The following is a 23,040-nucleotide window of genomic DNA, read 5'->3' on the forward strand; positions in this document are numbered from 1 at the left end:
TCAGCCTCTTAGTTTCTGAAAATGAAAATACAGTAAACCTCTGCAAGCTGGTACAGCAGTCCCGTGAAGACTGGAAGCTGGTCAATCCTGCCATTAGCTCAATGTACCAAATTACACTAAATAAATGAAACCAATGTTTCCCTATCAGCTTGCACAAAAAATTCAGGCTAGAAGACTTTGATTAAAATACAACGAAAAAGTACGTATCTGATGCCTAGTCTTGCCAGAAACAGAAATGAGTTGTTACAAGCTTTTGAATTCTGCTGTGCAAAGAGAAGTCTCATGCGGCTGGTCTGAACCCACAGTAAAATTCATGTCCTGATACCTCCAGCCATATTTGCACGTTCCGGACTTTTGCGGAGCTCACGTGCGAACACCCAGCTTTTTCCCTTCGCCGTGTCTCAGCAGGAGCAGGCTGCCTTAGCACCCTCTCGCCAGCTACCAACGGATGGAGGCGGCAAGGGACGGCCCCCCCCCCCGCCCCGACCTTTACTGGGCGATAGCTTCTGCAGGACCGAGGCCAGCTTCTGGCGGGAGGCTGAGGTCCGAGGCCGGGCGGTGCGGGAGCGGGCGCGGGTGCCGGTGCCGGGGGCGGGCGCGGTGCCCGGAGCACGGCGCGTCCCGCCCCGCGGGGTGCCGGGGAGGGGTGTCCGCCGCACGTCACCGCCGCCCGCGATAAATGCCCGGCGGGGCGGGAGCCAGGAGGAGAAGCGCTGAGCTGCTCGGGGCGGCGGCGATCCGGAGGCCGGCGGGGGAGGCGGCAGCGGCGGCAGCCCCTCGCCGCGGCTCCGCTGCTGGACACGTCCGCACCCACCGCGGCTGCCCGCCGCAGCGAGCGGGACGAGGCCGTGCCTGCGCCCCCCCGACCCCGGCCCCGACGCGGGCCTGGCGAGGAGGTGGGCGGCGGAGCGAAGCTGGCTGCGGAGAGAGGAGGCAGCCGCCGCCGGAGGGGTAAGGGCGTTGGCGGGGGGCGGCCGGCGGCCCCCCGCAGCATCCTCCCCGCGGCGGGGGGGGACGGGGGGGGGCGGCGGCGGGGGACGGGGGGGGGGCGGCGGCATCCAGGCCCCGGCGGCCGCGGGGCCCTGCGGTGGGGGAGCGGCTCCTCGGAGCCGGCTGCGGGCGGCGGCGGCGGCGCGCCGGCGAGAGCCCGGTTCTGGCCCCTTCGCCTCTTTTTGTTTGCCTCGCAGCGGCCGGGTCCGGCGCGGCCGGCGTGGCGGGCTTCACGCTCTTTGACCCAGGGTGAGGGAGCGACCGTGGCTTTCCTACCTAAAGCACTCAGTCATGTAATAGGCGGTGTCGGAATACTGTGTTCTTGGAAGCGGTGCTGCTTCTTCTGAAGTTATCTATGCTTTCCTTTGTTTGGTGAATACAATAACCACATCTCCCCCCACTTGCTTGTCTGAGTTGACTACCTTTAGTTTTATTAAAACAAAAGCTTCAGTCAAAGTCGTATTTTGAAATGCACCAAGAGGGGATATTTCTTATCAACTTCATTGTGGTTTTCAGTACCCATTTTGGCAACGAATGCAAGCCTTTTAACTTCTTTTTGTTCTTAAATTCCAATACTGGAAGACGTTATCTGCAGTGTAATCTTCATTGATGTCTGGCTCCTTTTAAGTAGATATGAAAAGCATGCTGTCTTGCATGCAGGCAGTGAAATGTGCATGCCAGTGTACTATATAAAACCAGTTGAACAAACTGAAGTTCATGAGGTTGGAGATAAGCCATCTTCCCAAATCCATGGTGTATACTTAGTAGAGTAAAAAAAAAAGTAGCATCCTGGTTTCTCCCCCTAAAACAACAGTGGCAAACTCCATACAAACTACAGGTTTTGTTGCTTAGTAAGTTCACACAGGCCAGTACTTCAACCTCCAAATTACATTACTCTCTCTTATGCATTTACAGCCAACAGACCTGGAAGAAAGACTTTGTCCTGGAGCTAACTCCTGAACATTTTGAGATCATTCATCATGAAGTATGTAGTACAGGAATGGCTCAGAGTAACTACCTTGATATTCATAGCTCAAGCAGTTTCTGCAATGGTTCTTCCCAATGCCACGCTCTTAGAGGAACTTTTGGAAAAGTACATGGATGAAGATGGTGAGTGGTGGATCGCCAAGCAGAGAGGGAAAAGGGCTATCACAGACAGTGATATGCAGAGTATCTTGGATCTTCATAATAAATTACGGGGTCAGGTGTATCCACCAGCTTCCAATATGGAATATATGGTAAGGAAAAACTGATAGCGACATGCAGAAAGAAATGTTCTTAGAATAGTTACTGTCACTTTATAAAACAGCATACTTTCAGTCTTAGCTTGCTTGTATTCTCATTTAAAGCACTTGTTACTCGTTTGTCTTTTTTTTTTGTACAGGGGCGAACTGCGCGATAAAAATGCCTGTTTGTGGATCAAATGTCATGTTCTACTGATATTAATGGGTTTAATCTCTCATAGCTCTCCTGAATTTAAGTGGCAGTTCCTCAGTGTTAGGGGCCAATTTCCAAAATTTCATTACTCAAAATAATTGATTGTCTCCTAAGAATTTACCATCTAAGAAGAGTACTGAACTATGAAGTTTCAAAATAACATGGATTCTCTCCCACGCTTCTAGGTTGGACGGAATTTCTGGGCAAAATGAGGCTTCTATAACAAGAAAGTCTTGTATTTAAGTTGGCATGTGTTACTGGACTGGAGTCCTGTATGTTCCTGTGTTTAACAGATTAATAATGTAATACATAATTTCTGTTTGTGTTTTGTGCTTAAGAAGCCTCTGTATTTGGTTTGTTATTAGTAGACTTAAATCTCCCATGTTTTTGAACTTTGATTTTATGCCATAGTTCAAGGCTAACTCTCTCCCTCCTTGCTAATTAGATCAAATCAGGTCATTAGGGCTTTTAAGAAGTCCCGAGGTCTGACAAGAATGGGCAGTTTTTCTTCTGTATTCTTGTTTCTGCAGGAAAGCTCAAATCTCTTTCCTGTGTCCACACTGTGTATTACTTGTTTATCTGTCCAGGCACAAGAGAAATAGCATTACTACAGTTGGGTTGTTTATACCAAATATTACACAGGTTTCCTGACACTTTCCCTTGTAAAGTTATGACAGAGGATCATATTAACACATTTCAAGATAAAGATATCTTTCCCAGCTTGGAGTGATGTCTCTCAGCTTGGAGATCTGATTGAACTGAGCATATATGCATCCTGGAGAAACCACGCTTGCTTAAATCATCAATAAAGGTAGTTTAACTTAAGTTTACCTGTATAAGTGTTACTGTATTAGACTAAGGGCCATCAGAGTATTAGTTACCACATTGCATCTCCAGACAAAGGGCTGATAATATCTGAAACCCCTTTAACCTTTTCAGTTACAATTGTCTGCGCATATCCTTAAACTTTGTTTTCTGTTGTGACTTTTTCAGACCTTATTATAATATAGATTACCTTTTTGTTCCCAGTAACTCAGATTGATTTATTTCTGGAAAACTTAAGGAAAAGCTGTCCAGCCTTTTTGTAAAATGAGAATAGGGAAGACTGTATTGCTTTCCCATGTTAAAATACCACAAAACTTCTTCCCAGGATTCTAAAAAAGGGTAGCTTTGACTCTTTAGTTATGTGCCTTTTTCCATTCCTAATGCCATTCTACATTTGCCTGTGTTTGTTACATATCTCGGAAAGAAGAATTTCGATGTACTCATTGGAGTTAGATTTTTGACAGCTGTATTCTTCAAAGATTCCTCCTGCACTGCACACACTTTGGCCTAGACTTTGTGTTAGGTCTACATCTGGAACAAGTTTTTTGGGTTTTGTTGTTGTTGTTTTTTCTGTGCTCCCCTATGACCTCTGACCCAGAGTACAGGTAGCATGGAAAAGAGATTACCCAATTTTAATGTTGAGGAGAGATTCTTATGTCCCGTTATTCAGAACGCGACAGCAGCTTTCAAGAGATTGGGATTCAATTTTGGCATAATATCCAAGGGAATCAGGGATTGGGATGGGCAAGAGTTTGGGATTTGTGAATGCAAAGGGTCTGTGTAAAGGGTCTGGTCAAAGGGATGGAAACATGTTCAGGGACAGGGACCCATGAGAAGGGCATGGAGAGAGGCTGAGAGTCTGGTCAAGAAGGTGTTGAGAAATCAGTGGTATGGAGGTAAAGAGCATTTGATGAATAGATGTGGTTAGGGGAAGAACTGACTCTAGGCAGAAAAAAACTGGGAGCAGGAGTTTATGGAGGGAGGGTAAGAACACAGAAATTTGCTAAGAGGCTACTTAAAAAGACTAAGCCTGGGAGTGAGTGGGAAGGGAGATTGTACCCAGAGGAAGCAGGCAGGAGTCAGCATTGAGAACTGCGAGAGGATGGTTTAGGAGACAGCAGGAGCCCTCCACTGCTTGAACGGAAGGAGGAGATGACGGGATTTCTGATTGCACATATATTTTTATGACACCGTTTGTGATTGTGTGATTGTCCACCTTCTTTACTATACGAGGTGTCATAAAGGAATCAGGGCTGTTTTATTGTTCAATAAGAGTGAAATTTGAGTACAAAATTGTAAATGTGGTATGGAGCCACAGATTGAACAGCAAAGAAGGAGCAATAAATGATAGCCCATTAAGGAAGCATGATTTGTTTTGTGCAAAGAGATTCCTTTGGAAAAAACTAATATCTGGTCATTATCATAGTGCATCGATGCAAGAAATAAATTACAGAAGCAAACTCCATTCTATCATTTCATAACTTTTGACAGATACAGCTGTATAACTATTACTGCTAGCTTTTTGTGCATAATTAAACCAAATGCCTGTTTTGACATTTAATAGTCACTTTATTTTTCTAGATGCATATTAATAACAAGATGGACAAGTCCCACTTTTCCAGATAAAGAAATAAGCACACTTAGATCTGCTTTTCCAAGGGTCTGTCACCTCTGGGTCAGTTTTGTGGATGACAGAAAGTTCAAACACCTAAGTATTGATTGAATTAAAACTGTACTTGGCTATTTTTTGTAAAATAAAGGATGAGGATAAATGGGGATGTTTAATTTAAAAAAAAGTTTCAGCAGATAGACACATACCACTAAAAAAACCCCTTGCAATGTGATACATTGGGCCTTACCAAAGGTGCGTTCCAGTGCTCCAGCATAGGGAAACAATCCCTCTAGAGGTTTGCCTGATGTTTAGTGAGCTAGATAAGTACAGCTGGAATACTTTTATCCACTTTGGGGGTGCTTTATTAGTATAGACATGCTGGCAAAAAAATCTCCCGCTGTGGGCACAGTCATGTCACTGTAAGCTGCCCCTTGTACTAGTAAAACCTTTTCCTTGTAAATAGAGCTAGCTCTGCCTGTGGAAGTGAAGTTTTATGTCTTACTGACTCCAAATGGTCCGGGTGCCTCACTGGTACAACTGTCTCTCTAGAAGGCTGTTGTATAGTTGAAAAGTTTAAGATCTCCAAGAGTGCTTGGGGCTGGGAGAAGGTATCTGGGGTCTGCATGCTCTCATTGCACTGTTAAGAGTGTAACAACGAAGCTAAGCTAGCAGGTGGCTCTGGCTGAAATGCCTCTGTCTTGCTCCTGCTGCTGGCACGTATCTAAGTTGATGATGAGACTGATGCAAGGACTTAAAGAATCATATTTTATTTTTTTTAATTTAATTTTTTAGCTTTTTTTCCAGTCTGAGTCATGAAACCGGCTCCCTACATGGCTGAATCAGATGAGTACCAGTGCTGATAAAAGAGGGTGGGAGTGCATAGCTAACGAATGGGAGGGATGAAGACCCACACTTTGGGTAGGAGCTAGTGGTTATATGCCTTACTTGCAAAGTCCAGCCTTACCTTTGAGAGAACTGCAGGGCTAATGCCACTTTTTGGTTTAAGTCGTGCAAGGAGAAAAGCTTTTGAGGATGGTCTCCAGCATAGGTGGTCTTGGTTCTATTTAAAAAAAAAGGAAAACAAAAAGGTTGAATTACTCATTTTCTGTACAGCTGTACACTCTCCCCTTATGCCTTGAAAAAGAAAAAGGGTACTGGGCTATCACAGTTCAGAGACCTAAAGTTACTAGCTGCAGTAAGTTTCACTGTAGATATGTCTAATGAACAGAACGTTCTCATGGTTTTCTGGCTGAACTTGCCAGATGAAAAGTTCATCTTCCGAAGTACTGTGGCTCTGGTGGTGAGCAATAATAGGTTCCTAGGGTAAGAGGATAAGAATAGAGCATGTGAACAGAGAAACTTCTGCAATAAAACCCTCCAGCTTCCAGCAAACAGCAGCTTAGGGACTTCCTAAATCTGCTGTTATACTTTTTGTGTCCAATAGTCTTAGATGGAATTTTGTTTTATGAATCTGGATGCTTTTGAATCCATTTGTATTCTTTGAATCCATGGCATCAAATTGCAGAGCTCTATAAATTTAATTATGCACTGTGTGAAAAAGTACTTTTTTTTGCTTTAAACATGTTCTTTTTTTTGACGCCTTGTTTTTCTTTATTGTAAGAAATAATAATTTCCTCAGTGATCACATTTTTTTCAGCTGAAGAGTCCTTACTGCTCTTACTTGAAAACTGTTCTATCTGAAAAGCTATTCCATTTTGTTTTCCTTCTCTATCTGCTATGGCTCTACTGTTTTCCTGTTAATTCAAAGGGAACAAGCCAAACTGTTGATAGTTATGGCATACTGCAAATTGATATAGTTGTGGGTTTTTTTTCTTTTTTTTGCCTCCTAATAATTTCTAACATTCTTCTACTTTTTGACTGTGGCTAAACCAAAGCCGACATTTTCATAGAGCTATTTACAATCACTCCAAGATCTTTCCAGTGTGCTAAGAGGTCATTTACTACACTACAATGTATGTATAGATGGCTGTAATCTCCAGTAATGTGCTCATTATTTTGCATGTGTTCACATTGAATGCTATCTATCATTTTGTCTTCCAATCACTTAGTGGGTCTCCTATCTCTATCTTTTATTTTCCTATCTTGTTTTTAACTACCTTAAGTAGTTAATACCATCTTGCATTCCCTTTTCCTGGGCTATTGTGAAGAAAGTATATAGCAGAGGACCATGGACACATCTTGCCGGGAATTTGAAAAATGATTTTGTATTCTTAAATCTGTTTTCTGTTTTTTATCACTTTTTTCTTTACCTCATGATAGCTTCATTTTATTCATTTATTGATTTTTTTAAAAATTTAGGAACTTTGTAGAAAGCTTAACTGCATTTAATCCTTTTCCACATGTTCTTGACACCTTCGAAGTCTAATATATTTGGGAGGAACTCATATTATCCATATATTTAATATGTTTTTTAACTTGTCCTATGAAATCATCCCAATGGAAGTCAGTTTGTAGTCTGCAGTTTCTCAGGATCTATTGGAAGCTTTTTAAAATATTAACACCAGGTGCTGGTTTTTGTTACTGTGGTAATGAGGCCATTATTTTAGGAGAAGTTGTTTACCACACAGGAATTGAGAAGTTTCAGGATCAAGTTCTTCCAGATTCTTGAAGGATATTGTCTAGTCCTGGCAATTTGATACTATTAATATTTTCAGTTTCATCCAATGTTTCTTAAGTCTGATATGGATCCTCTGACTTGTCTTCTCTCTCTTTCTCTGTATAGAAGGATTCTGGTGTGAGAACCTGCGTAAGCTCCTCTGTAGGGAACAGCAGTCCAACAAATTCAGTTCACTCCTCTGCAGTGGCCTTATATGACCTTATGACTGCATGTTAGATCATTCTTTCCTAGACCTCTTCCTTCAATGCTGAGAGAGTTTTTGAATTGTCAACATTATGACTTCAGTAGAAAAAAAAAAAAATCTTTCTTGAGGTTATCATCAACAGTTTGTTATGAAAATGTATGGCAGATGCATGCTGTATATATGTTTATCCTGCCATATGCTGTGAACAATTGTTTCCTAGTAAAGAAAGGAGTAAGGAACATTTTCTTTTTGGTGCGCACAAGAATTTAACAGCACTGGAAAGAGAGCAAAGAGGGATGACATTTCCCTGCTGCCCTTCCAAAGCATCCGAACAATGCTTATCAAAGCGTTGTGTAAAATATCATGCTTTCAAATTTCCCACCCTCGGCCATTGACACCAGTGTGGCCTTCACACCATGTACACACTTGGGGTACATCTGTAGAGAAGAGATATCTGAGCTAGTACTGAAATCTGCAGGCAGTTTGGCCAAAGCAGTGTGCAGTTGAGGCTCTGCTGTTCTACCTTTAAGACAAAAATGGGAACCATTGTGCTTTGTCATATACTTGTCAATGTATGTAATAATCTCGGAATATATAAGGCAATACATTCTTTTTGTGGTTAAAATCATTATTTGGTGAATTGACTTTAGACAACCTTATGCACCCTACTGCCATCAATCCCACCCTTAAGTAAGTATCATACAAGAGACTGTGACCAAATCAGGAAATTGGTCATTGGTTTGTTGTCAATTGATGTGGAAGGCCTTATTTAGTGTTATTCAGTTAGAAAGGGTTTTATTGCATTATTAATAAATTCTTAGTAGATTGTAAAGTGTTAATAAAACTTGAAAGACTTGTTTTAGACACCATAACCCTACAGCTTCCTAGCCTCTTGATCTTTTTTTTTGTAAGCATTATTTGTGTGTCATGGACTGAATTTGCAAAAAACCTTCCCCCCCCCCCCCCATAATTACATTGGCAACATTGCACCTTAATAAATCTGAACATATTAATGACAACTGAGTTTTTTTCATTATTATCATGGTCAACACTTTAAAAATAGTCATTATTATTTGGATAGTGGAAGTTGTTAGTTCCCTTATATTCCAAACAGTTGTAGTCTGCAAAATAAAAGGACCCACCAAGAATAAAATTTACAAAACCAATTTTGATTGATGAATTTATAATGCATTTTATTTTAAACAGTTCTTTTATTATTCATTCCTTGATTTCATACATATTTTCCCAAACAGATGAGTAAGTCAAATAGTTCATGCAAGATACTCTTTCCGTGTATGTGCCTTTGCTGTACTGAAAAGTGTTTAGGTTCCCAGCTTGATAGATAGCAGTGCATTTCAACCTGGTACTTCTTGGCACCTAGCCACACACTGCATTTTGTGATTACTGTAATTGGAGAACATCAGTATCCTCTAGGGCAAGAAAGTCTTTACTTATTTAATTATTTTTAGTCGTCTTTTGGCCAGATCCTGCCAATAAATGCTAGGGTTGTCATTGCAAAGCCCATAGCTTGCTTCTATAAAATTTTATTTTGCAGACCTGGTAAGGAAAATGCAATTTTCTAGAGGTACTTTTTAGAAAGTTCTGGTTAGAATAATTTATTTGGTATAGCTGCATGGTTCTTAGGGACAATTATGGATGTGTATCTGGCAGCGGTATTGGATCCATATTTTGTTCATGGGGAAAAAAAAAGAAATATATTTATTCTTACTTTGTGTTGGTATAATACCTCTGAAGGTCTTAGTTTCAAAACCTTGATAGTGATGTGTTGAAAGTGCTGATACCATATAATTCCTTTCAAAACCATGACTGACTCGTGACTTATGTGGGGTCTTATATTTTGGGAGGCTTGAAGGTTTGCCTCTCCCTTCCAGTAACGTCATGAAGACTTCTAAGAAGAAGAAAATTAAGAATGACTGTAAATATTTCTAATTTTTTAGATTTTTCTTATTTTTTCCTCAGGCAAATTCCTGCTGTATTTAAATACAAATCATTGGACTTTGGATCATATGAACCCACTAGCGGATAGAGCTCTTGCATGGATAATAGTAAAATGTTGTTCATGTCATCATAGTGACTGAATAGGGATTGAAACAATTTTTTGGCTATTGCGATGCTTTTAGATCCTATGATCTGCATAAGTCTGGATGTAGCAGTTTTTCTCTCTCTATGTGTATCTGTCAGCTCCCAGCTGAGATATTTTGTCTGTAGTATATTTGGGAGAATTGAAACAGCATTAGGAAACATAAAGGAAGGCCTTGTAGTGGACTTAGACATTTTGGTGAATTTTTCTGTGCTGAATAGAAGTGCCCTGTTAAATTTCCTAGGCCTTTCCGACAAAACTTTTTCATGTCTCTGTTTAGTGTATCTATGTTGTCTGTTTTGCCAAAACTTTTCAGGGATGCTTGGTTAAAAACAATTCCCATTCCTTTTGAGCAGAGGACTTTGGTTTGTGGAATCCCTTAAGTGGCTGGAGAGCACTTTGGGTGCCAAGAACAGAGCAGCTCTTTTCAGAGTGAACCTGCCTGCTTTCCCTCTGGTTTTCCACTTTTCTGCTCCACTTCAAAGGTTGGTGGAAGTGCTTCAGCTCCTTTGCCTGTGCTCAAAGGCTACTGACAGTGCATCAAAGAACACAGTGACGTTGACTTATCCTCTTATTCTCTCTGGCAGTTTTAGCAAAGAATTGTGCAATGTGAAGTGGCCAAGAAAGCAAGTCGATAAGTCCACGGTATGACTTTTATTGATGTAATGCCAACAACAACTAAGCAACTCCAAGTAAAGAAACTGAAAGTGGAAAGTAGCAGAAAGGCTCACTGACTCAAAGTTTAAGGGAGCCTTCCCAAAATAAAATAATTAACAACACAGGGCAGACACTGTTCATCTTTTATTTTTGCTGTCAGAAAACTTCTTCATCCCCCATGTCAAGAAGATTATTAAAAATTAATCAGTAGTAGCAGAATCAGAGCTTAAATACAAAATACGAACTGAACACAGGAAGAATCAATGAGATTTATAAAAGTAACTCCATGTAGCTTGTCATCTTCATGATATCTGCCTGGGAATCTTCTTTAACTTAAGATTTTTTTTAGTTGAGAAAAAAATATTTATTGTTTAACAAAATTTCATTGAAATGCTGGATATGAATTTATCCTGTTACCTATAAATATAGTCCTCAGCCTTAGATTTGGCATCAGCAGAGTGACTATCATAGTTAAAAAAGTGTGATTCATTAAGGCAACCATCTTCTGTCCATATAGAGAAGGACAATTTTTACTTTATTATGAAGGAAGATAACAGGTTCTTAAAATGAGGCTATTTATTTCACTCATTAAATCCAGAATTTTGGCTGCCTGGTATATATCACAATATATTTGTCCTGAATTCCCTGTTGGATCTCCAAATGGTAAGGAACTCCTTCAATACATTTTCCAACTCTCTTTTTTTAGACTTTATTTTAGCATATTTCTCACAGTAGTGTCAAGTCATATATGATCAATGGGTGCTCTCTGGCAGTAAGTTCAATTCACTTATGTCAAATCACAGTGGTCATCTTCTAAAAGCATTCACTGTGACACATATTTGAGATACTGCGGCTAATTGCTGTTCAAAGTCCAGGAAATTCTGTAGCATCTCTAAAACTGCTGTATGAAAGCAATCAGTTATACCTAGTTTATCGTGGTAATCACTACTAGGATTTGAGGTAAGGACCTGTGCTCTGGTCAATTTGTGATTAGCTATAAATATTTATGAATACTATTTGTAATGAATGTGTGTAATTCATACTTTGACAATGGACAAAATGCAGAAATCAAGATCGGCTTTTACACTGTTGCTTCTCTTCCATTCGTGTCAGAATATAGAAGTGAATAGATGATTTTCAGTCATGTTCTAATAGAAAGCCTTTATGCTTTTGAAAGGTAGCAAAGTAAATGTACCGTTTCAGAACACCTTGGAAAGCTGAATATTCCAGCAAGGTTTTTTAAACATGCATAGAGTACACACACAATTAAATGTGATTAGTCATGTCTGCTGGTTCCTATTCCTGGTTTTACTTTTTGAACACAAAAAGCTCAAACACATGAAACTGTAATAGGGAGATACTTCTAAATATTGGTGCAATTTATTCAGTGTTCGGGAACAATATTTTTGGCCTCATACCTCTTTCCTGTTTCCAGGCAAAAGCCACAGTTTTCCTGCTTTTTACTGTTTTCCAAAAGTGTAGCTGAAACCTCAAGGTCTATTCAGGGATCTCTGCCCAGTTTAAAGCTCTGTAAACGCCAGTCCACAACATGGTAGCATGTAAGGTCCTTGCCATTCATTTCTAGAGAGGTAGTAGTTCTCCAATGGAAAATGAATGCCTAACTTTCTTAGTAGTGGGAAGTGTAACAATTTTAGCTGTCCTATCTCTTTGTGCTTAAAGGATATATCAGTACTAGTTAGTATGGTTCATTTTGTATTTTCAAGGAGAGTTGTCTGGTGTTTCAGTACCCCTGGGTTTTTGTGGTCACTCTGCTGTATACTGTAAAGGACCTTGGACTAGTATGGAGGCCACATTTTTTTCAAACTCAAATGACTGAAGGTAAGCATCTCAGTGGTGTGCAAGTTACTGACTTTTCAGATGTGCTAATTATCATTAGTTTCCATGGACTTCCTTCAGCAGCCTTGGTACAGATGAAAATGGCTCACCTAAGCATAACTGAAAGCCAAGCCGATGAAAACTGCCCGAAATGTCAGTTAATCAAGAAGAGATAATGTCAAACCGATCTATTTTATTTTTTTATGACCCAGTAATTAACCAGCATAGTGTATCAGAAGGAAGTAGTAGGTGTCATATTTTTGACTCTGGAGACTTTCTGACACTCTCCACGCCGACATTCTTCCAAGTGAAAATTGACAGAAGCTCCCTGTTAAACTGGCAGAAGATTGAAGGTGTTGACACTGTTGGAGCCCGTCCCTTTTTGGTTAAGCACTTAGGTTATGACTTGTGTGAGCAAAGAATACACTTGAAAACTGCAGAATACATTAACATGGGCACAGGTTGGTGTTTTAGAGAACATGATCAAAATTAGAAGAACTTGACAAGTGGAAGTAATGACCTGGAGTCAACATGATGAAATTTAACTGCAAGGTATGGAATAAGGAAGAAATCAAACAGGTAAAATACAAGGAATAAGATGTAGAGGTAACACTGCAATAAAATGATGCAGGAGTTGCACCGAGTTAAAAGATAATATGAGGCAGCAGTCTTTGAAAGGAGACTTCTCTGTGTGAAACTGGTGAGACCTTGTTTGAAATGCAATGTCCAGTTTTGGTCATTTTGTAAGAATGGTCTAGCCATTCTAGAGAGAATGAAAGAGATTAATGGGATTGATTATAAACACAGAATATGTGATTTATGAGGAAGATTGAAGGAGTGAAGCAGCTGAATTTTTTTAATCTGGGAAATAAATAAAGGTTGTTACAGGAAAGAGAGATTTCTTTTTTCTTGGCAATAAAACATCAGCTAGCATTGCAGGGCAGGAGGTTTAGGTTGCATACCAAGGAAATCCTCTTTACTCTTACAATCATAAAACTCCAGAAGAAAATTACAGTAAATATTATTCTGAAACTACTGTTATTAGTTTTAATTTTAAAAATGTAGATAATACACATATATTTGATTCTGGCTCAGTGGAAGAGGCTAGATAGACTACAGTCAAGATCAGTCTCTTGAAGTCATTTTCAGCTGTACCTTTCTGTCATTCTGTGCTGGTGCCGTGCAGCTGATTTCTAGTTCTTAACTGTATTTCTGGCTTATTTGCCTATGGCATTTCTCATTCTATGTTTCATCTTTCCTTTTTTTCCTTCTCAGTGTCATTAGTCTTAAAGAATACAGTGGGTTCTACTAAAAAGTAAATAAATACACATAGTGTACTGTGGTATTTACTTTACCACTCTCTCCCTATATTTAGAATGTATACAGCAATGGGGTATTTATACTATGCCATGGTAAATGTTTACTTTCAGTGGTGCCCACTGTACTTACTTTTCCATCTTTACTGAGCTTAAATTTTAGCTCTTTTTTTCTTTCCATATAGTCCCATTCCATATGATTTTTTTCTGCCTTCCTACATATATGAAAATCTCTCCAATTAAAATGGTATCACTGTACTTTTTTTTATTTTACTGGAAGATGGTTTTTGAGCTACTGGGCTTGCCAGTTCTGTTGCAATACCAGTTGGTATAATTGGTGGACTCACTTATGCTGGTCTGCCTTGGGTGAGAATGTACTCATTTGATTTAACACTCACACAGCACAAATGGTGAGATTCATCTCACCAAGCTTTTGATCCCTTTGGTGCAGATGCCTGCATTTGAGCCAGTGTCCTTTATAATTAGTAGAGGAAAATGAGAATTTCCAACACATAGTTTATCTCAATTAAAGGTGGGTAGCTAAAATTATCTCCCTCTATAGATGCTTATTTGTCCATGTAACTGCAAAGGTAATTTAGATAATTAGCTCAGATGTAGGTATCTGCTTTGAGGCTGTTTAAATTCAGAGGAGGATAATCCCACCCTATGTGATTAGTTTGGCTGTTGATGAATTGTAATTTAAGCTGCGGTATCCTCACTGAAACATCAGCTCTTCCATAAGCAGAACATTGGTTTCAGTCTACACACTACTTGAACCCCATGTTGACAGAGGTTAAATACCACAACTTGTAGTCCAGTCTGTAAAGTTAAACTCGTGTTAGTTGTGGTTTATTTTAATGTGATATGTTGTAAACCAGAAGCATTCAGAAGATCCGTATTGCATGCAACATCCCTGCTGCAAAACTCCTAACCTTCCAGGGTAGAAGACGACTCGGCAGCTAGTCAGTAACTGCTACTACCATTCAGTTTAATCTGCCACCAGGGTTTTAGCTTCAGCTAGTCTAGCGTATGTGGAACGTTTGTGAAATGCTGATAGTGCCATATCTGTGTGAATGTCTTTGATGGTGTACTAGGTTTTAACAGGATACTGATGAAGGCAATGCCTGTGTTGGCAAGTGGCATGGTGCAATAAGAGCAGATTTGTAGAGCAAAAGAATTGGTGCTGAGCACCTGACATTCATGCTGTCTGCATTTCAGGGGTTTTTATTTTGAACTAGGCCTAATCTGTGTGGACTGAATACCCATGAACAAGTGTTAGATGCACTCCTACAGCACACCTCCTGGCATTTTGTCTGGAAGGGATCCAGTTTGTACTCCAAGAGTGCTCTGTGATACACAGTAAGTGCGAGTGATCAGGACTTTCATTTCAAAAGCACACCCCTGATCTAAATTAAAAAAAAAACCCTAATCCGCTTTGAGTTCAGTCATGGTGGTATTGCAACCCCGTCTAAAAGATCAGCATCATTTCCTGACTGCTGGCTTCATGAAAGGGAATGTTTTAGATTGTAGATCTGTGTGAACTCTAAGAAATGCAGCAGAAGTAGCATAAATAATCATGATACTCAGATGATATGCAAGTTGTTTTCCAGAGCTGAAACAGGAAGACGCTAGATAAAGTATACAACCCTACTGAGACTGTAAGGCTGAACTATGTAGAGCTAAATGTTTTCTTCTCTTACTGTGAAATAGATGCTTGCAGGGGCTGAAAGTTTAGTCAATGCTCCTGCTGTACATAGAGGCTCAAATATAAGTTTGAAACAGCAGTTTTACTGTGTGGCTATACTGTTTTGGATAGCAGAAGCATCTGAGCTATAGACCATGCCATCTTGTCAGTTGTAGACTATTCAGAGTAGATGATGAAGTCTAGAGCAGCACTGAGCTTTGAACTAAGGGGTTTTGTGTGTGGATGAATTATAGCAGGGAAGAAACATGCTTCACAGCAATGATACATAAAAAGTTAATGTAGACCATTTCTGTCACATAGGAGAATACAAGAGTAAAAGGGAAGTGGTTATGCTGGTAACTTTCTACAGAGAACTGTATGTCCTCTTGGATAGCTAAGAAGCTGGTTTCCAGCATCTGGATCTTCTGTTCTGAATGTACATGTTTCATTAGAAGGAAAGATTGTTTGTCATAGAGAGGGGTATTATTGAGAACTTAGTTATGTTTGCATGACCTAGGGGTTTTAGGAAGAGTACATTTGGCAAAGTTAAGAGCTTAATCAAGATAGTATCTTGATTAACTATTGAATAAGCACTTGCTTGAGGAAGTCTGCCTTGCGGTATCTTGATCTTGAATATCAGTAAACTCAATATTACCTATGCCTGTTTTGTTGGTTTTTGGTCATTTCATTCTGAATTTGGAAATTTCTATATAAAAAACTGAAGCACAATGAACATCTCTCTCTAAAGTTACAATCAGCATCACTACCCTACCACTCAGCAATCTCTGCCAAATATTTGAGTTTTTCATTTTATTCAATAAAGCACAGACAAGCTCCTGTGAATGCCACCAAAAAAAAAAATCATTAGAATAATAAAAACATGATTTGTTTCTATAGAGGAAGGTCTGGATTAATGAATCTGCTCACCACTTGGAACTAAACCAGTAGGCAATAATGGGGGAGGGAGGGACATCATCCTTTGCTTTCATGAGAACCTAAATGTCCAAAGTCACTTGTTGCTACAGTCTTCAGAAATACATGTGTACTCAACACTCCAGCCGTCAGCTGTCAGCATAATGGTACCCAAACCCCTTTTGCTGTTAGTACCATTTAATGTACCAGATGTCTGAATTAGCCGTGTGAATCAGAAGAAATGTACACCTGTGTGCTCACAGAGCAAATGTAGACTTGTGGTGATACCATAATCTGTAGCTTAATTAAAATGGTATTTTTTTTACTTATATAGTTCATACTTAAAGCAGATGTGGACAAAAATCTAGGAAAAACTTCAAAGAGATGAAACATCAGATACAGACTGGAATATAAGAGATTTAATGTCTTTCTAGTTAAGATCAGGTCCGTAAACTTGTAAAACTGGTACATGACTTATAAAAGCCATTTACATGACTTGTAAGATGAAGTCATAGTCTGCATATACAAACAGTTATCTCTGAAAGCTGAAATTAGGAAGGATTCAGTGCCTAAGTATAATATAGAAAAGGTAATGGAATCAAGCTTCCACAAGCTGAAATTTCTCATTTCAAATGGTGATCACTCATTATTTCCTGTAGATTTGGTGCACAATTATTTGTGTACGCAGAAGGTTAGAAAGCACTGAACCAAAGGCCATCTTGAAAATTGTACTCTGGTAAAATGTAATTTATGAGGCAGAAAGCTGTACTTGTCATGATAACCCTATATTCAATAGAATCATGGAAGAAACTATGGCACTGAAGAGGTTGTGGAGCACCAAATGGTACAGCATATACCATTTTCTTAGACTTGAATATGTATTGATTTGCACCTGTCTTGCCTTCTTATGTCCAAAGCAGAAAAGTACAACCTGCATTTCTCAAGCCAGGTGCAGATGTGAACTTGCTCTACATGAGGAGGAAAGAGAGCTACATAACTGGGTAGCTACATCCACTTTGACATCATGAGTACTGATGGACAAGAGGGCAAAAAACCTCTTTAGTTTCTCCTCATCTTTGCAGTAGCACTGTGTCTTCCCATTGCTAGGTAACATCTTTTGGTCTTAATAATTAGCATCACTGAGTGATCTTCTCTTGCAAGTAAAAAATGTAAGATTTGAAAAGTAGAAGGACACTTTTCAATTTAAGACATGTTAGCAACTCCTTTTACATTTGTTGCTACTCTAACAGATTTCTGTGAAACAAAAGAAATAGCTTCAAGTAGGTTTGTGTTGCTGGGCAGTTGGTGATATGTTCAGTGTCTACCTGTCTATCTCAATGTAGAAAACCAACCCTGATGATGATCACTTACCCAAAAAGCAGACCACATGTAGTTTTCTGACAATGTGAGCAATACTTTTTCTTGATAAACAGGTTGAATTAGACCACATGTAGTTTTCTGACAATGTGAGCAATACTTTTTCTTGATAAACAGGTTGAATTACCTTGCATGTAGAATCAAACAATTGGCAGTCAAAAAGCTTGTTAGACTGCTGCCTAGTTGCACTTCCATCTTCTTGTGGTCCCATCAGTACCCTGTATTTATCAAAGAAACCTGATAGTGCAAAGTCATTGAAACCTAGTCATGTCAGAGCATGAATGAGGGAACTAACGGATGAGGAATCAGATGCGACACACACCTATATTTCAAAAGACCGTAGTCACCCTTTTTATGAAAAGAAGTAACTTCCTGTATTTTCAAGTAATGGTGTTTGAAGAGTTTATTCATCCTTCATCAAGCAAAAGGATCCTTGCCTACAGCTATGCAGAGATTTCTTTTGAACTTTTTCTGTACCAATTGTTTCAAAGAGTTAAGTTGTTTTAGCAGTGTCCTTAGTTTAAATCTGTAAAATACCAGCTGATGATGATAAATGTTGTGGAAGAACTTTTTGAATTAAGTAAGTTGAATGCATCAGAACTATGTCAGGTCAGTATATATTTCAGTAGCAAGATTTTAATATCACTAATGACGATGTGGTTAAAGTATGAGAAATGCCTACTCCTGATAGGATGTAAAATACCTATGTTGCTGTGACTCTTCATATTCTTCCACTTTTATTCTGGCTTTTTTTAAAATGCCAAGCACCTTGGCATTTTAAAGATTCACTAATTAGTTCTATATTTGTTTGAAGTTCTTCATTGTGTAACTTGCTCTGAATGGACATTTTTGTGTGTTTTTGGAAACCTTTCCTTATATATTTGCTTTCCTGCCTTTATGTTTTTTCTTCACTGCTTTAAGGAAGAAGGGAACTCTAGGAGAACAAAAGCCTTTTGAATTTTATGAAATGAAACGTGAAAACTTATGTGTATATCTATCTTTGTATATGGAGTTGCTTTCATTGAAGCCAAAAGCTGGCCATCATGTAAGTGAAACAAGGGAATGCTATTAAGAGCACAGGAATAAAACTCCTATTCCAGTAAGCAGGTATGTTTTTTATGCTTATACAGATTATTTTACATTTGTTCATTTAGTCTGCTATGTGAGCAAACACAGAACAAATATGATAAAATGCATTATATGTAGAGCTAATCTGACTGGATTGGTATGAAAATACTTTAAAATTAACAGTCTTTTAATCCTTAGAATTAACATACACAGTTTTTCTTCATATAACTTCAACCAGAATAATTAATTTAGGAGGGAAATTTGGATCTCCTATTTTAACTACTGGAAGAGAAGGACAAAAATCAAGGTGTCATGACTAAGGTAAAGCAGCTTCTTCCTGTTCTTGATCCAGTCTTTGAAGCAATGTTTAGGCATGTTGGCAAAGCAGTACAAAACCTTTTGAATTGTTTAAGTTCCAACTACATGTAACTGTAGAAATTACCTTTAAAAATACCTTTAAGCTAATTTTCTCTACGTTACCTGTGATTCAGAAATTCTGTACCTGTTCATGATGTTATTAGCACCTGTGTAAAAGTTTTGCATCACTGGAATAGTCAGATACAAATGTAAGATAAAGTTTTCCAAAGAACTGCGTCAGGGATTAGGATGTCAGTTTCCCCTTTTTTTATTAAAAATCATTAGAGTGATCCTGGAGATTGAGAGACTTTTTCATTTCTACATTAATTTGGAGTTGTTTTGTATTGCTTCTGTCTTGGTAGGCGTTGGAGACCCAAGTAACTGTGACTTCTAATCCCTTCTACCTTTTTTTTTCCACTGGCTTTAGGAGGTTATTGGTGTTTTATTCCTTTTTTTCCTTTGAAAGTCTCTGGCAATCAAGAAAGTGACTTGGATCTCAAGGAAATTTTTTGGAACTGGGACATTGAGTCATTTCTCCCAGAATATTTCATAAATTTGATGTAACATAGGAGAGGTTTTATTTTAAATCTAACTTCGATTAACAGACACTTCAGGAAGTGGTGGCTTTGATGAGAAAATGAGACAGCTGGACAATGAATACTGCAATTAAAGAGGTTGTTTCCTAAGTGCGATTTACACTTGACAGATTTTTTACATCTGAATATGTAATGCTTTTAGTATTTACTCCATCACACCCCAAACCAATACTTAAATAATTAAAATGAAGAAGAAATTAAGCTATATCCTGCTAATCGACTCGGTGTACCTCCATACTATGGACTGCAATTTGGCACTGAGATACCTGAAGTAGCTTTGAAATAACTGGCTCCATTAGCAACAATAACCATTGTATATTTGAGCACATTTGAGCTCAAACATAGTCTTGATGAAGAAGAGGCAATGTTAAGTTGTACTGTAGGTTGATATTTTTCATGACCTCTTCTCATCCAAAAAACCCCTGGATCAAACTAAACATTGGCTGGCAGGACAATAGGCAGTGTTTTCTGACGACAAAATATGCTAGGTATATGTGCATGATATCCATGCAAGGTAGTTTTTATATCTGGCTATAAAAACAAGGGGTTTAGGTGTTAAAGGTTGAGGAACAAATGAATGAGTCCTTTTTCTATGGCACACAGAGAGATTTTCCTTAACAGCTGACTGTTCTGAAGTGACTTTGTTGTGTGGTACATGCATTGGGGAGAAAAGCAAGACATGTCGCATCGTTTGCTGCAAACCCAAAATATATTTTGACACATGATTCATGTTTCACAACATGTTGAAGTTGGGGTTATCTGTTGATTGATTAGCCTGCTGTGTGTTTGGGTTATGCAGTATGATTGGGTGAATTCAGTCTGTACACAGAAGCAAATATTTACTGTAAGATTTCTGATTATTTTTATCATAAACCTTTTTATTCACCACTTCTCATCAAAATTTTAGTGTATGAAATGTGTGCTGTGACACTGTGTACATTTTTTTATAAAAAGATACCTGTCTTTTAATGCTTGTATTTAAATTCTGATATATGAGACAGTTCCTATGAGATAGTATCACAGACATTTTACAAAGGTACTGAAATATGAATTAATCAAGTTTTAAAACTCATATTCTTTCTCCAGTGTTATAAAGATTAGATTGCTAAAGCTGTTTTTAGAGAAAATGGTGGGGGATGCTTTACAAGAGAATATATTGTGGCATTCTGAGGTTCACAAGAGCTACAAGAAATTTTAGCTGGCTTTGGAGGTGGGAATTTTTAAAAGTGAGCAGGTGCCCACGTTTTGGTCTAGCATAAGTCTAATTTACTCTAAATCTGTATTTCAGAATCCACTTGGTAAAACCATTCTTAACAGCAATTATTTGGGAAATATGTTAACTTTACGACGTGTTCATATTCAGAGCTAAATCTAAGTATTACAAGATTTTGAGGCAACTTAATGTCATACAATATATGCAACTAAGACAAACTGTAGTGGCTTTTATTTTAAAAACTTACAGTCTCATGATTCCATTGTAGAATGATGAAGCAATTGTACTATTTATAAGAACAAAATATATACATGGAAAAAGTGTGTTACTCTCTGATTTTTACAATGGGTACAATAGGAAGAAGAACCATTTATGATGGTGTGACAGGGAAAGGGAAGAGGAAAAGATTTATACAAACTGTCATATAAAACTCTGATTTAAGATTAGAATGTTTTCTTGTGGCGATTAAAGAATGCTATGGCTTATGACATTGACATACTGGCCCAGTAGGATGAATAGAAAATTCCTACTGTTTCCTAAAGTCAGTGGGTTTTGTATCCGTATTTGGGCTAAAAGCTTAATTCTTTCATTATTATACTGTTAGAGTAATTCTGTCAAAATAAATGTTGCATTTTGGGAGTCAAAATGTACCCTGTAAATTTCTTACTTGCTGATGATATTAATAATAACAGACAAAATGGAATGCAATGCATTAGAGACTTATGAAGAAAAAAACTAAGAACAGATATTCTAGGATTAAACTGAGTGATATTAAAGTCTTTACATAATCATGGTCTTGCATAACCAAGAACATATTTGTTTTTAATGAGTAATCTAATTAATAAGGTGAAAACTGCATGTCAAAATTAAAAGAAAAATAAATTCTAGCACATGGAATTTGTCTGTTATGTTTGTGTATTCTTTGGCTGTGTTAAGGAGTTTTTTACCTTTAATCTGTGCCAAAAATTTGTAGACATGATCTCCAATGTCTGCATGGGAATTTGGGTTTGGAAATACTGAATTACTGTTATTTAGATAACACAGTCTCACTCTATGAAACTTAGTCTGAACTTATGATGAAAAAATTGAGGTTCTATCAAGAGATGTGTTTTCTTCCTGGAAATATTTCAGTTTCCTAACCTGAGCATTGGTATCAGAGAGTCAGGTATCTGGAAACTATTTCTGCAACTATCAGGAGATTTAAAAAGTCCAGCAGCGGTATGGATACTTTGCACAAGGGGGACCACTTTGAGCAAACCCCAGCTTAGCACAGTAAGAACTATACATACACAGTATGGTATAATGTCTTTCAAGAGGAGTGGGTTTTAGTATGCTTTTGAAAGAAAGAAACTTGCATTTGCCTTTCAGCTACAAGCCTATTCTTTCTTGTCCCTTAAAGAATAAAAAATAAGGATAAACAATTGTGATAAACAATAATTCATAATTTTTTTCTTTAACTTTTCCTAAGCATGCCTCTTACTAACATGAATGCTTCCTTTTTTGCCAACCTAGCCATAAAATCAATGAATGACAACCTTACTCTAGCTTTCTTATTTTGTGTTTGCACTGTGTATTATTTTAAAAGAGCTGATTATAGAAAAGGAAGAGAAAATTGCTTTCACTTCAGATAAACTATTGGTTTAGAGGAAATAAAGCCTTATGTTGAAAGTGTGTTGGATAATACCCTTTTGGCTAAAAAAGTGCCTATTACTAAAAAGAAATCTCACAAGACAGAAAATGCACTTAATTTAGCTTGGAAAGTTGAACTAAGCCTTTCAGTTTCATATTTGTGCTTTATTCACTGCAGCATGGCTGCACATGCTTTCTAAAGGGAGTGCTGTGAAGGGATTAAAATTTTTTTTCTCTTGTGAAAACGTTTTTCTTTCTTATGTAACACAAATGGGGCATAGAATTGTCAAGTCTCACTTTTTCTTCAGTCTTCTGCCCCAGTAACAGAAGCTTTAAAAATGGACAATCCTTTTTCTTTTTTTTTTTTTAGCATGAGATACACACCAAGTATTTCTAAGGAGATGTCCCTTTCTTTTCTTTCAAATTTCAGACATGGGACACAGAACTGGAGAGATCTGCAGAGTCGTGGGCTGAAACCTGTCTATGGGAGCATGGGCCTGCAAGCCTTCTTCCATCAATTGGACAGAATTTGGGGGCACACTGGGGCAGGTAGTTTAAGATACTGTTTTATACTATATATTTTTTATTTAAGTCTAACAAAATTTGTT

At 38.4% G+C, this 23,040-nt stretch overlaps 1 protein-coding gene across 4 annotated transcripts in view; it reads left to right on the forward strand.

The window, feature by feature from the left end:
• The first annotated feature begins 726 nt into the window (after positions 1-726).
• CRISPLD1 (cysteine rich secretory protein LCCL domain containing 1) overlaps positions 727-23,040 on the forward strand; it is a 46,837-nt gene continuing 24,523 nt past the window's right edge. Inside the window, exons 1-3 of one of the 4 annotated variants that reach the window (XM_052787673.1) lie at positions 727-951; positions 1,906-2,228; positions 22,863-22,981. In XM_052787673.1, the coding sequence (XP_052643633.1) occupies positions 1,971-2,228; positions 22,863-22,981 (377 nt within the window). In that variant the 5' untranslated portion in view covers positions 727-951; positions 1,906-1,970. Of the gene's footprint in view, positions 952-1,905; positions 2,229-22,862; positions 22,982-23,040 lie in introns of those variants that run through there. The other 3 variants (XM_052787675.1, XM_052787674.1, XM_052787676.1) reach the window with 3 other exon arrangements.

Source organism: Harpia harpyja, chromosome 5, assembly GCF_026419915.1.
Source record: "Harpia harpyja isolate bHarHar1 chromosome 5, bHarHar1 primary haplotype, whole genome shotgun sequence".
NCBI classification, from domain to species: Eukaryota; Metazoa; Chordata; class Aves; order Accipitriformes; family Accipitridae; genus Harpia; species Harpia harpyja.